General features: G+C 33.7%; 1 protein-coding gene across 5 annotated transcripts in view; it reads left to right on the forward strand.

The window, feature by feature from the left end:
• Positions 1 to 13500, forward strand: part of WDR11 (WD repeat domain 11) — a 53741-nt gene that overhangs the window by 30133 nt on the left and 10108 nt on the right. For all 5 annotated transcript variants that reach the window (XM_026105530.2, XM_026105529.2, XM_026105527.2 and 2 more), the window contains 9 exons: positions 1553 to 1628; positions 2996 to 3104; positions 3446 to 3570; positions 3999 to 4146; positions 6008 to 6114; positions 6641 to 6755; positions 8467 to 8638; positions 12125 to 12233; positions 13046 to 13108. In XM_026105530.2, the coding sequence (XP_025961315.1) occupies positions 1553 to 1628; positions 2996 to 3104; positions 3446 to 3570; positions 3999 to 4146; positions 6008 to 6114; positions 6641 to 6755; positions 8467 to 8638; positions 12125 to 12233; positions 13046 to 13108 (1024 nt within the window). The remainder of the gene's footprint in view (positions 1 to 1552; positions 1629 to 2995; positions 3105 to 3445; positions 3571 to 3998; positions 4147 to 6007; positions 6115 to 6640; positions 6756 to 8466; positions 8639 to 12124; positions 12234 to 13045; positions 13109 to 13500) is intronic.

Raw genomic sequence — 13500 nt, forward strand, 5'->3', positions numbered from 1 at the left:
GTCTGAGTCTGTGTCTTTTCAATCACTCAGACCTTATGGCACATAACAAGTACATTTGTGATTATTAGTTCAATATTTGCACAATACCAGGGAGTGTAATTTGGGGGATTAGGGAGCCCAGAATAGAAGCACTTCAGTAAGTTTAAATTGTTTTTCAATGTGAAAACCTAGAACCATTAATTTCTAATTGAAGAGCCTGAGTCTTGTTGCACATGAACAATTCTGAATTGCTTTATGTAGCATTTCTTTACACTTGTAGAAAAGACTCAGTTTTTGTATTTCCAGTGTGCTACACAAAGTGACTATTCTTTTAACATGACAATATTGCAGGGTTTTTCTTCTGATAATCTCTTGCTCATTTGTTTAAAACAAAACAGGGAGCAAGGAGATGAACTTTGTAAAATGCATTTCATGTAAAACGTGATTTGGATTTTTCACTTAGCTTTTAAATCAGTATAGAAACATTTATAATGACAAGTGATGAAAGGCTCAGTATTTCCACAGGCAAACAAGTTTCAAATAAATATGAATACCTCATACTTCAGCATATGGTTTACTTAAAAAAAAAAAATCCCTTTTTAAAGCCTACAAGAAAGGCATAAGTACTTAATTGAATGAACATTGGTTCTGCTGTCAATATTAGCCCAAGTTTCTTTTTTAGGGCTAGGAAAAGAGTGCTTATTTGCATTCACTTCATAAATGCTTTGACAAAATTCTTATTTATGTTTCTGAGCTATGAACAACAATAAAGAAAAAAAATGCTAATGTGTTTGATCAGTAATGAAGAAAATAGAGCTTTAAAGTTTCCTGTTGACTGGCCTCTAACTAGTATTATTGATAGCTAGCTCTATTCACATAGATGGTGTAAAATGTGTTATCTAGCTGTGAGTAGCCACGAGAAGTATTTTTGAAAACCTGTTTTCAGGAAAGAGAAGAAACTTGTATAACAATTGCCGTGATATATTTAATGTTTGTAGATCATTCTGGATTTCAGTGGTATGTATAACACCTTTAATTCTGCAACGCTTTGTACAGGTGGGTCAAAATTTTGTTGGAGATAAGATCATGAGTTTGTATGGTTTTTATCGGTGTTCATTGTTTTACCTGGAAAGAAAATAATGGTTTCACTAAGAATAGAATGAATTAATACTTCACCATAGAAATAATTTCAAAACTCTTGTCAATTTAATACTAGATTATGGCAAAATTTACTTCTCTTACAAAATTTGAAATCTACTCAGGGATTTCTAACTTGAGGAATCAAGAATATATTTTATATTGTATTGTCTTCGATTAGAAACTAATACCTCCTTGAATTCTTTCTATACATTTACATAATGCTGGTTATTGCATTAATCTCAGTAGTTGTGCTCTGGAAGTGAGTCTTTTATGAAGTATTAGACAGTGGAGTTTGCGTTATGGTTTAATCCTTAGAAATACAGGACCTTAGCAGTGATAAGAGTAACATAAGATATGGCAGGCCAGTTAGAGATGTTCTGGTTTCGTTTGGTTAACTATTTCTGTTTTCTCCCATGTCACTTTTATTTTCCAGGCAGGAGCTTTGCATTTCGTGGGGAGCGAGGTAATGATGAGCCAGCTATTGAAATGATAAAGGTGTCTCATTTGAAGTAAGTAGATGAGCCTTGTGAAGTTTATAAATTGTACTGTATTTCATGAAGATCCTCATTGCTTACTAGAAATAATCCCTACCAAGAACAATCACTTCAGAGAGTAGAGAAAAATATGCAAACTGCATCAAGAGAAAATATACTTTCACATTCACACCTTCTCTATTTTGATTTAATATTCTCTGGTTGACCTTGTCAAAAACTTAAGAATCCAATTAGATTAGAAATGTTTGATTTTTATTATAAGTCTCCTTTTATATGATTTAACCCTACTTAAGACTAGAAGATTGGGATCAGGGATGGGGTATTTTTCCGTGAGTTTATTAAATTCCTTAAATAAAATATATATTTCACACCTTTGTAAATAATTATCTACTGGAAAACCAGATGTGAGGTAAAGATATCTGAGAAGCCAGCTGATGAATGACCAAATTGCTTCCCATCAAATCCTGCTCATTTTGAGGTCTGGCCCGTGATGAGAGTCCCTAGTCTTTATAATAACAAAAATAACAACAGTAGTATTCTGTAAGTTTACTTTATTGGTGTAAATGTGTTTAAAATAGTGCTGAATTCAATAGAATATTGTCTTTAAATTTTCAAAGGTTTTTCTTTATAGTAGAGAAATAATGTTCTTTAGCTTGAATAGGAAGCATCCTGGGAATTATGTATGTGTTCTAGGGAATTCAGATGAGTTCAACCATATAATGGTCTTCGTAATATGTTAAAAATTAAGAACAGCAATGGTATTAAGTAAGAATAGGAAAGGATAGTTTATTTGAATAAAAATGAATGCAGTTGAGGAGAGTAAATAAAACTATTATCTGTATTTTCATGTTACATGTAAAAAGTGCTAGACCGAAGGTATTTTAGCTCCACAGATGAAAAGTCTGAAGACATGACTGACAGGTGGTTTAGTATAAGAGGATCTTCTACTCATTTATCACTGGATTAGGGAAGTGGCATGCATCTGGAGTAGAGAAATAAATCTATTCAAATTACAGTCTTACAGGCCTGTGGTCATCAACTCAGGCTGAATGTAGCCAAATTGGAGGTGCTGCTGCTTTCTCTGAATTCCTTCCCTTGTCTCTTTACAGTAATTGAGCAGCATCACCAACCTGACAGAAATTTCTGAAAAAAAATTTTTTTGTCTTGAAAGAAGGACTCTTTTCAGGCAGACTCTTTTGCACCCAAGTGACCCAAGGGAATCACAAGCTTCTGTGTGAGATTTGAGCCAAATTAATTTACTCCGCTTCCCCCGAGTTTTTGAGGGTTTCCAAAGTGCTGTTATAAACTTCATGTATGAAGTAAAATGCTAAAATTAAAATGGAATGATTACCGTTGATGTAGTAAAGTCTTGTTTATTTTAGGCAGTATCTAGCTGTAGTATTTAAAGACAAACCCCTGGAAATCTGGGATGTCAGAACATGCACTCTGCTCAGAGAAATGTCAAAAAACTTCCCTGCAGTGACTGCTCTGGTAAGGAATAAGATCTCTATCGCTCGCTGTTTATTAAATCTAATACGTTCAGACAGCATAATAACATTTTGCCACAAAATTGTTGAAAGATTTTTTTTTTTATCTGTAGCATACAGAGAAGTGCTTTCACCCTTCCTTTTTCTTTTCTTCATCTGTTATCAAATAGAGGCAAGAAAAAAGGAAATACTTGGTGAAAAATTGGTCTGCTTCTTGGGAGGCGGGAGGTGAGGAATCAAAGAAGGCAATTTTCAATGAAATCATCATAATTAGCAAAAAATTCCCCAATAAATTTAGGTAGTAAAAATTCATATTTTCCATTTTGCCTGAATGATTTTTCACAGGAATGGTCACCTTCTCATAACTTAAAAAGCTTGAGAAAGAAGCAGCTAGCAGCCCGTGAGGCCATGGCCCGACAGACGGTTGCCTCAGATACTGAAGTTAGCGGTGTAGAATCTTCTGTTATCAGGTATTTCTGATTAGTAGTTCATTTAATGCTGTGTTGTTGTTTTGCTCTGTATACTGTTGTTTTGTAGAATGAAATATTTTGGAACTGATTCTTAGGTACATATCAGGTAGAGCAACTTTCTGGGCTCCTTTTAGTGCCTAAACAACACAGGAAAGCTTTTAAATGTGGAACTTTGATTTACTGCTGAATGAGAGAAACAGTGTAGCAAGTAGGACTTCTGTCTGTTAGTCCGTTAGTTATCTGGTTCTTGAAGTAAAACTCTTATTTGCCCCTTGAACAGTCCCACAAGTATATAAATGAGTTACCTCATTTTTCTGGTAAATTGTTTTGAAGGCGTTTTTACACTACTTCTGTCATTAGTTAGGGAGATCTTGACTTGCAGTTCTGATTTCGGGAAGAACCTATGTCTCACTGTGTTCTCTTTAAAGTTTGTTACAGGAAGCTGAAAGTAAATCTGAGCTGAGCCAGAACATCTCTGCCAGAGAGCATTTTGTATTTACAGATACTGATGGACAGGTTTATCATCTCACAGTAGAAGGAAACTCAGTAAAGGATAGTGCAAGAATTCCTCCTGATGTGAGTTCCAATTTTCTGTATAATTGGTGCTTTAATTTTTTTCAATTGCCAGAGAGAAAAAACATTAGGAAAATACTTTTTAATGGCAAGTAGTCACTAAATTCAGTTGCTTGAAATATGAAATAAAAGTTCTAACTTTGAAGTCTGTAACAATTTTCTGTGTTTTTCATGTTCTTATCGTTTTCTGTTTTAAAAATGATGGAATAAATGGCTTTTATATAAGCTAGAATTGTTTTAGTCCCTGACTTAATTTCTGGATAAATGACACAATATATATTTTTCTTAATTTTAGTAAAGCATATATAAAAAGTTTGAATAACAAAAGAATAAAAGAATTATTTGGCCTATCTGTGAGGTAGACAGAAGCCATGAAGTTTGGTTATGGTTATGATTTGAAATGTGACAATTTCAAAAACATGATTTTGGACATCAATGTTTTTTGATTAAGGTTTTCAAATACATTTTATTTCATTGCCAGTTATTTAAAGAATTTCTAGCCTTGCATTTTTGTTTGTCTTTCTGGATTTTCTTTGTTTTTTAAACTTTTAAAAGTATCTGTAGATGCTTTAAATATTTTGTTTTTTGTTAAATTGTTTTGCAGTGTTGTTTGATTGCTAGTGAAATGGAGACATCCTGAATAGTTTCTTTGTATAGGAAACATTGTTAAGATACGGTCCCAAAATTATGAAAAAGTTAAGAACGTGTTTTTAGAGTTAGTAGCGCTCAGCTTCATTTTACATAGTGATAGTACATAATAGTAATAATAGTAGTGGTACATAATAGTATCAAATTATTAGTTGGAGAAACGTCATTTATTTTAATTTGTTGCCAATATTGTCCTTCGAGAGTTTTTAGGACAGCTTTATCTTTGCTGAGAAATCAAATGTTTACATCATTTGCAGATGAAACTTAGCTGTTCATATTCATCATTTTAACCTGCTGAAGAAGGAAAAATTCTCATCTTCAAGAGAACTGCTTTTAATTAGGTTCTTTGATTCTCTCAATCCTGCAGAGATTAAGTGTAATATATTGCACAGAGCTACTGTCTCTGGCTTATGCCTGCTTTCTTGAAAGATCAAAACAATCTTAAATCAGAGTCCTCACAGTGCCAAGCAATTCAGGTAGCCAAGGGTGTAGCTTTTGTAGACAGCTATTTTCAGAGAGAGCTTTACAGGTAAATGGGGCGTTAGAACCTGTCAGAAAGGGTATAGTATTTGCAAACACTTTTTAGGTTGTAGTAATGTAGTTATTGCTGCTTTTCTGTAGTCATGATAATGAGGGGTGGTTATTTCTGTAAAATTGTGAAAAACCCAAGCTGCCTCTATATCTGTTTATGTGGATCTCCAAAGCATGGTATTGAAACATGATTAGGCACTGTTAATGGATTTTATCTTATGTCATAAGGAAGACTTGAGTGGGCCAGAGCCCTCTTTTATGAGTTTAAATAATTTTTTTTTTTTATTTTTATTTTTTCTATTCAGTCTCGGAGGCATTGAGAAGTTGATCTGTCAAACTGGAATCTTTTTATTTTTGTGTCCTACTGTAGCATACACTAGTATTGTGTTTAATAATTGAAATCTGTCACCTTTGACTTTTTTGCAAGAAGAGACAGAGAAGTGTTTTCCATTCCTTTACACCCAAAATGTCTTAAAAGGAAAAAATCTTTTGAAACATACTGAAGCAAATTTGACTGACTGATAGATGTTTATATTCAGTCAAATTGTTTCTGTTTTAATGGAGCAGAATTTTATCTATTCATTTCATATAATATTTGAAAAAATGAAGTATTGATGTTGAAATGTTTGTTCCTATTGTGCCCTATTAATGACAAGATTTTATTCTGCTTCCTGAATATTTCCAGGGAAGTATGGGTAGCATTACGTGTATTGCCTGGAAAGGGGATACCTTGGTTCTTGGAGATGTTGATGGAAACTTAAACTTCTGGGACTTGAAAGCTAGAGTATCCAGGTATAAATCAAATTAAGCTTGACAAACATGAGATAATGAGTGTTAGAAAGTGTGGGTTTTTTTCTCATTTCTGTTCTTTGCTGTAGATGGTCATACATTTGTGGTGTTTGATGAAACAATATAAGTATTTCAAAATAAAATTTCAAAAATACCTTCTGCCTGATGATTCTTTATATTTCGCAGTTTGTGTTTTCAGCTGATGTGAAATACCATATTTTATCAAAGTTTTAATATCATCTAAAGAGGTTTCTCACTATGGTAAATCTGTAATGGCTTCTGATAAGATGTGAAAAGTTGTAGTATATGTTTCAGGTATCTGATCTCTTTATTTTTCATGATAGTTTGCATAACCATTTGTGTGTGTGTACATACATATATACATATATATACATGTATGCGCACACACACACACACACACACATATACATATACAATATCAGGATCTGTAATGTTTATGCAGAGGACTAAACCACCCAGTATTAGCTGTAGAATGATGAGTGTTAACCTTAGGCTTTTCTTTTCTTAGGGGGATCCCTACACACCGAAGCTGGGTGAAAAAAATACGTTTTGCCCCAGGGAAAGGAAATCAAAAGCTTATTGCAGTGTACAATGATGGAGCAGAAGTTTGGGATGCAAAAGAGGTATGTATCTGTTGTGTTTCAATATTCATTTCTTTGCAAAATACACATACCACTTCTCAAAATCAGGAAGAGTACTCACGGTTTAAGTTTTACTTAGCCATGATTCTTGGTTGACAGCTATATAATAAAGTTGTCTGGCTTTTCTCAGAGGACTTCTAGTTCCTATAAAACATTTTCAAACTGTCATCAAATTAAAAGTACCTTTCACTTATAAAGCTGATATGTCTCTGAGATACCCTTTGTCATTTTCTAGTAAAGTTTTTGAGGCGCACATCGAAGATTTAAGGGGGCGAGCTTCAATCTTGGAATTTGAATCCTTGAACAGGAGAGTATTTTTATGAAAGATTTCCTAACTTCTGTGCATGTTAAAGAGTATGTATTCTTCCATGCATGGATTTAATTTATTAGGAAATACCAGGAAGCTAGACACTAGATAATTAACATTGTCTAGCTTCTCGTCTTACTTGAAAATTCTGTAGTAAAGAGGAATGTTCATAAATCTTCTGGGGTTTACCTCATACGTCTTCTAGGGGATTATAGTTACTATGGGAAAGGAAGGATAATTGTACCATTTTAACTTACCCCCCTGGAGTAAGTTCAGAGTATAAAATTGGTATTTTAATTTTTTTTCTGTTCACTTTGTAGTGAGCACCAGTTCCTGACATGGACATTTAATTTGGGTAGTATGAAAACCTCCTTTGATGATTAGAGTTGGAGCAGATGTGATCAACAACTGTGAATTATGTAGGCAGAGTAGAAACCCGTGGACATTCCTCCTGTAGCTGTTCCCTCTTCTTTTGGGACAAAAGAAAGTGATTTCCACATGAAAGTTTTAAAATGCATTCAGAACTTCAGCTGAAAATCTGTAGAAATATTTTACAGTCTCACTCTTATAATCCTTATAATTCTCTCTTCAGAACTTCACCTTTGCCTACAACCACTTAACCAGTACGTCCAATAATGTCTTCAGTGCTGAGACTGATCAAGCTGTTGTATATTACATCTCTCTAACTCCATACTTTGCTCTAGAACAAGTGAAAGGAAACAGCAGACTGTTGATTATAGTGGAAGCTTTTATAACATTTCCTTATATTAACATTTTTAATGTTTGTGATATTACGGAAGGGTAACAAAATCTGTAACTACTGACATATGGTTAAAAGTACAGTTTAGAAGGTTTTGCTTATCTCAGGGGGTCCTTTTGTTTGTTTGTTTTGTGGATAATAAATCATCCTATTTCCATAATGCTGTATTAAAGTTAGGCCTAAATATATTTCTAGACAAGTTCAGTATTTAACAAAAAAGCATATGTTTATGAAGAGAAAGAGTTAACTGATGAGAACCTCACTTCTGCCCTGATGCACATATGCTAGATTAAGGGACTGGAGTTAGAAGTTATGTAAATTCTTACCACTTTTGCCCTAGAAACTTTATTTCAGAAATCATACCACAAAGGCAGCTATATGGCTGTACTCAAAAGGATCCTCTCCCAGGTCTTGGTTTGGAAAAAATGTTGTCTCAGGGCAATCACATGCCCTACTCCAAGGTTTCTAAATTTTCTGCTTTCCAGAGGAGACAGTCATAAATCATCTTAATAACAAACTTCAACTTTTATTGCAAATTTTGTGGTATGCCCCATGGGAGTGTGACAGAGTGTTATGCTGTATGATAGAGAGCCTACTAAAAATGAAAAATATCTCAACTTTTCAAGGTACAAATGGTAAGCAGTTTAAGAAGCGGAAGAAATGTCAATTTCAGGATCCTGGATGTAGATTGGTGTACTTCAGACAAAGTCATCTTGGCGTCAGATGATGGGTGCATTAGAGTCCTAGAGATGTCCATGAAACCATCATGTTTTAGAATGGATGAACAGGACTTAATAGGTATGTTGATTTTCCTTTTGCTGTTGATTGCTGGATATTTCATTTTGAGAGTGGGCTATAAGAATGTTCAGGACTTTAGTAAACTGGAGAATGGTCATATGTAGATTAGGTATCGTTATATATTTTTCATAGATAGAGACAAATTTTGTAGGCTTAGTGAATATGGGTGTTTTTACAGTAGAAGTTTAATATCCCAAATTAGCTATACTTTTTAATATTTTAATTGAAATATAAACTAACAAAATATGAGCTGCTTTTTTTTACACATGTCTAGAAAATTAGTGTCAGAAATATCAGTACATCACCTGTGTCTCACTGTCTAAATCACTGAAATTCATTGCATGATTTCACAACATCTGTTAATATGTGGAAATGTTTTTTGTGAAATTTCCAGATATTGAGGCCTGCTTGTAGACTAATTCTTTGCTTTCCAAAGTAGATTTTCCCACTAAACTCTAAACTGTTAGTAGTTAATGTTGTTTGACTTTTTTACCGTGCACTTAAATAGGGAATTTAAATAGTTAAACTACATTTTGCTATTTATTACTTTTACGTTTATAGTCTCAGGGGACAAACAGACTATGCAGATAAATGGTAAACACAGGAAATTCTGAGTTGGAGAATGTTGTTTTTAAATTATGAGCCAGTTGAAATAAATGTGCAATGAGTTATTATTCAAAATGAGAAATGTTTTATGTAATTTGCTGTTACATGTGATAAATATTTATGTTCACTGTAGTTTGTTAACTTTTGTCTAAAGAAAAAATAAATTTAAAAATCAAAGATCAACTTAGCACAGTTGTCTGTTAGGATACCTAAATTTAATGAAAATTTGCATTCATGTATAATTATGTAATTAATTTGGGAAAGTTTAAAGGAAAATTAAAACTAAGAACTTACCATGGTTTAATAAATTACAGTTTCTTTTTTGGTAAGTTGCTAGAAACCCAGCAACTTAGGAACGTGGCTGGACTGAAAATTCTATGTAAATTGGTATCTTTTATTTTACTCATGACAGACCACACTTGCAGTAATGACACAAACTTACATTCATGTTTGAAATATTTTTGAACAGAATCCTCAAGAAAATAGTATTCTAAAGATATGGTGGTGTCTTCTACTCCTCCTTAATTTGTTTCGGCTAGGGGCTTCAAAACAAGTTTCTGTGCTGTTTTTGTAAACGAACAGGCACTTTGGTTTAAATAAAATCTTTTTATTTCAGCTGTCAAAGAAGTAGTTTGATCTAATGGCATGTTACTATAACAGAAGAAAAATACTGTATTTCTTGGATGTCAAAAGTCACTTCTCTGTAATCTAGCTACAGCTTTTAGGCAATCATCAACATTTTGCTGCAAGGAAAACAATTCTGAAAAGTTAAAATATTTTGCAAGATTTAAGAGAGTCTGCTGGGGTCTACTTAATGGAGATAGATGTTTTTCAGTTTCATATACCTATTTTTTTTCCTTAGGAAAAGCTTCTTTCAGATTTTGAAATATGATTTATCAGAACAGGCTATCTACCAATATAAACAATGGCACTCCTTGCCACTCTGATAGAATATCGGTGTGTATGTAGTCTGTTCATACTTTCAAGTTCTGCATTATCAATTTGAATAGTCGTGACTCTGGTAGTAATTTTGTGCGTTTGTTCCTCCCCACCCCTTTTTTTTTCTTTTCCTTTTATTTGCCCACAATAGAATGCATCATCCTATATTGTTAGGCCAACGGATTGGAAAGTCTGTTCTTCATTTGTTAGTTGAAATTGAGATGCATTTTAACAGTTCAAAGTTCACTCTCTTGGTGGTGATAACTGCAGCTGCTAAATACAACAGCTTGGACTTACGACTGACTTTTTTGCAACTCTGGTGAAAGGAAGATGTTTCTCACTTACGAGTTGTTTCATTTCTTTGATGTTAATAATCAGAGGATACTGAACTCTGCACTCCGCCCCTGAGAACTCATGTCAAAGGCCAGTCTGCTACGTAGAGCGTCACAAAGGAATATTTGCGTAGGTTTGCCCTCAAAGCAAACAAGAGATTGCCTTAGAGACAGTTTTACCAAAAAATACCACCAATTTCAAGCTGATGAAAATAAAACTATTCTCATGAATAAATAAATCTTTTTCGTATTGTTTCCTGAGAACTCATCCTGCCCTTTCTGTGGCAGCTACCCAGACAGATTCTTTTATTCTGATGCTCTCAGTGAAGTACTCTGTAGAAAAGGAGAGGAGGATAAATATGGTCTATCAACCTGATTCCAGAGCATAATTCTGTGGTTTTCGTTTCATAGAGTAGTAGCTTAGAGCTCTTAGGAGGTTACCTTTCTTAGGAGAAAGAAAAGATGGGAGATTTCTTGAGCACTTTAGTTAAGCACCTTCTTTGTTTTTACTGCTTTACTTCTAGCCAAGGTTAGCTGTACAGATCCCCCAGAGCTTGTCAAATCAAGTATTGTCAGAGAGTAGGTAAATTGTATCATTGTTGTGCTCCTGAGGAACATGTAGTTCTTTGTCTCTTCTTTTCTGGTGTTCCAGGTAACTGCTTTTTTTGTGGTCTTTTTGGTCCTCGGTCCTGTCTTGACTCTTACAATTTCCTTAATGCATGTAGATTCTGACTATGACATACATAACAAAAAAACCCCCCAATTTCTGATACAGGGAACTATGATGTGGGGTGTCTGAGGAAAAAAAATCATTTATCACAGCTATTTTTATTATCAAATAAATGCTCTGTAATATTCAACTATAAAAACTGGTGTTGTAAAACCAAGTAGTCTGAAATCAGGATATGCCAGGATTAAGGTTGCCTGTGATTTAACTCCCATTCTACCTGTATACTATGGCAATTTTTAAATTCCAAAATCATGTTTATAAGATACTTACACCTTTCAGACCCTACTAGACCATTCAGACACAATGACAGTGAATAATTATGTAGTGATGTAGCTGGCTACTATTTATTTTCATTTTAAGTCACTGGGTAGTATTTACTGCATATCATCCAAACCTCATACTGAATATTACTGTTTTCTTAATTTGTATGACAGATAGATCTTATTTGCAGATATAAACATGTATTTAATTCCCATTTTATGCTGAAGAAGATACGACTGCAAAGTGAACTAAAATTGCTACCTTCCACTTGGGTATGGGTGCCCAAATAATTAGTGCCTTTTATGATCAGAATAGTTTTCTGCAAATTGATATTTGAGCTTCTGAGTGTTTAAGTTCTTGGAATATGATCACTTGTATATTCGGTATTTCTGAAGTTTTCATTCCAGCATGGTGGAAAATCCTTTGCCTTCTATGAAATATTCTTGCTTGAATGTAACAATAAGTTTTTATGTCTAGTAACCCATGGTGTGTATATGAAAAGATGTGATTTATGACTTTCTTCTGGTGCTTGCAAACAAGGTGGTACATTTTATGGTTAGTGAATAGAGTGTTATTGCACATAAACCACTCAATAATGAATTTTTCCTTTTCTTTCAGAACCTGCATGGTGTCCCTATCTCCTTGTTCCAAGGGCTTCGTTAGTTTTAAAAGCATTCTTATTGCATCAGCCGTGGAATGAGAAATACTGTCTAGATATTTTACATGTGTAAGGAGATACATATATATATTATACATATATATATATATACATATGAAGCATATATATCAAACAAGTGGTTGACAATGAGGGGATGACAGGTCATAGGTATGTATAGGACATAGAAACAAGAGAAATGAGCAAGGAAGGAGAAAGTCAAATTCTTACAAAGTTCTTGTAGAGGGATAATCTCTTCTAAAGGGATACACGGGAATCTGTGAGCACAGATAGGACAGAGAAGAGGTGAAGAGATTGTGAATTGTGGTGGGTGTAGGAGTTCATAATGTCTGCAGATTTGCAGCAGTGAGGAAGAGATTAGTGCTGGAAGGACTAAGCAATTGCAGATGCATGCGTGGCATTTATATATTTTGTGAAATGGGTAAGGCAAAGGGGTAGGGTTGATGATGGTATTGCAAACAAGGAAGAAGAAAACAGGAAGAAGAGGTATAAGATGTAAGAAAAAGGATTATAAGACAAGAATGTAACTGCTAGAGTCTCAAAATTGGAAGGAGTGTAAGAGAGGAAGGTGATTTAATAGTGAACAAGGCGTTGAAGTTAATGAAGTACCCTGAAAATATCAAGGTGAATGAATAAAGAGAAAAGGGGGAAAAGCAATGTTAGTAGCACTGATTCAGTGAGATTGAGAGAAAGCAAAGATAGTCTTTAATTGTGTTTTGGAACCAGTAACTAGAGAAAAAAATCTTGTATGAGTTGCTTCTGTAAGAATACGATAAATGGATTTCACATACACTCTTGTGTTTTCTGCTACCAATAATTCTCTTCCTTTTCAGATCATATTGTCAATTTTTGTTTTAATGCAGTGATTATCCAGAAAATGAAAATATTAAAAACCTGATTCAAGAGCAACTGAATTCATTATCCAAGTAAGAATCTTCTTATTAAAATTTCTAAGGTATTGCATTCAGAGAAGGCACAAAACCAAAATTTACGATGATTGAAAACTTAATGAGGCAAAAAGCATTATTTTTTCCTTAAAGATAAGCTTTGAGTAATGGCAGCTTTTAGTTTAAGCACATTTAATAACTTTTATGTAATTCCTAAAGATGACCCTCTATTCATTTTTTAGAAAAAAAGAATTTTTATTTTTATTTTCTCTTATATAAAAATAAACCATAATACATGTTTAAAATATATATGTATATTTTAATAAGCAGACTGTCTAGAAGTAGTTTGTTAAATCAAAATGTACTGTTCTGGCTATGTGAAGTGGGTTGGAAGTCAGTATTTTTAACATGGACTTACTATAGCAGTGGCT

This window comes from Dromaius novaehollandiae, chromosome 6, assembly GCF_036370855.1.
Source record: "Dromaius novaehollandiae isolate bDroNov1 chromosome 6, bDroNov1.hap1, whole genome shotgun sequence".
Taxonomy (NCBI): domain Eukaryota; kingdom Metazoa; phylum Chordata; class Aves; order Casuariiformes; family Dromaiidae; genus Dromaius; species Dromaius novaehollandiae.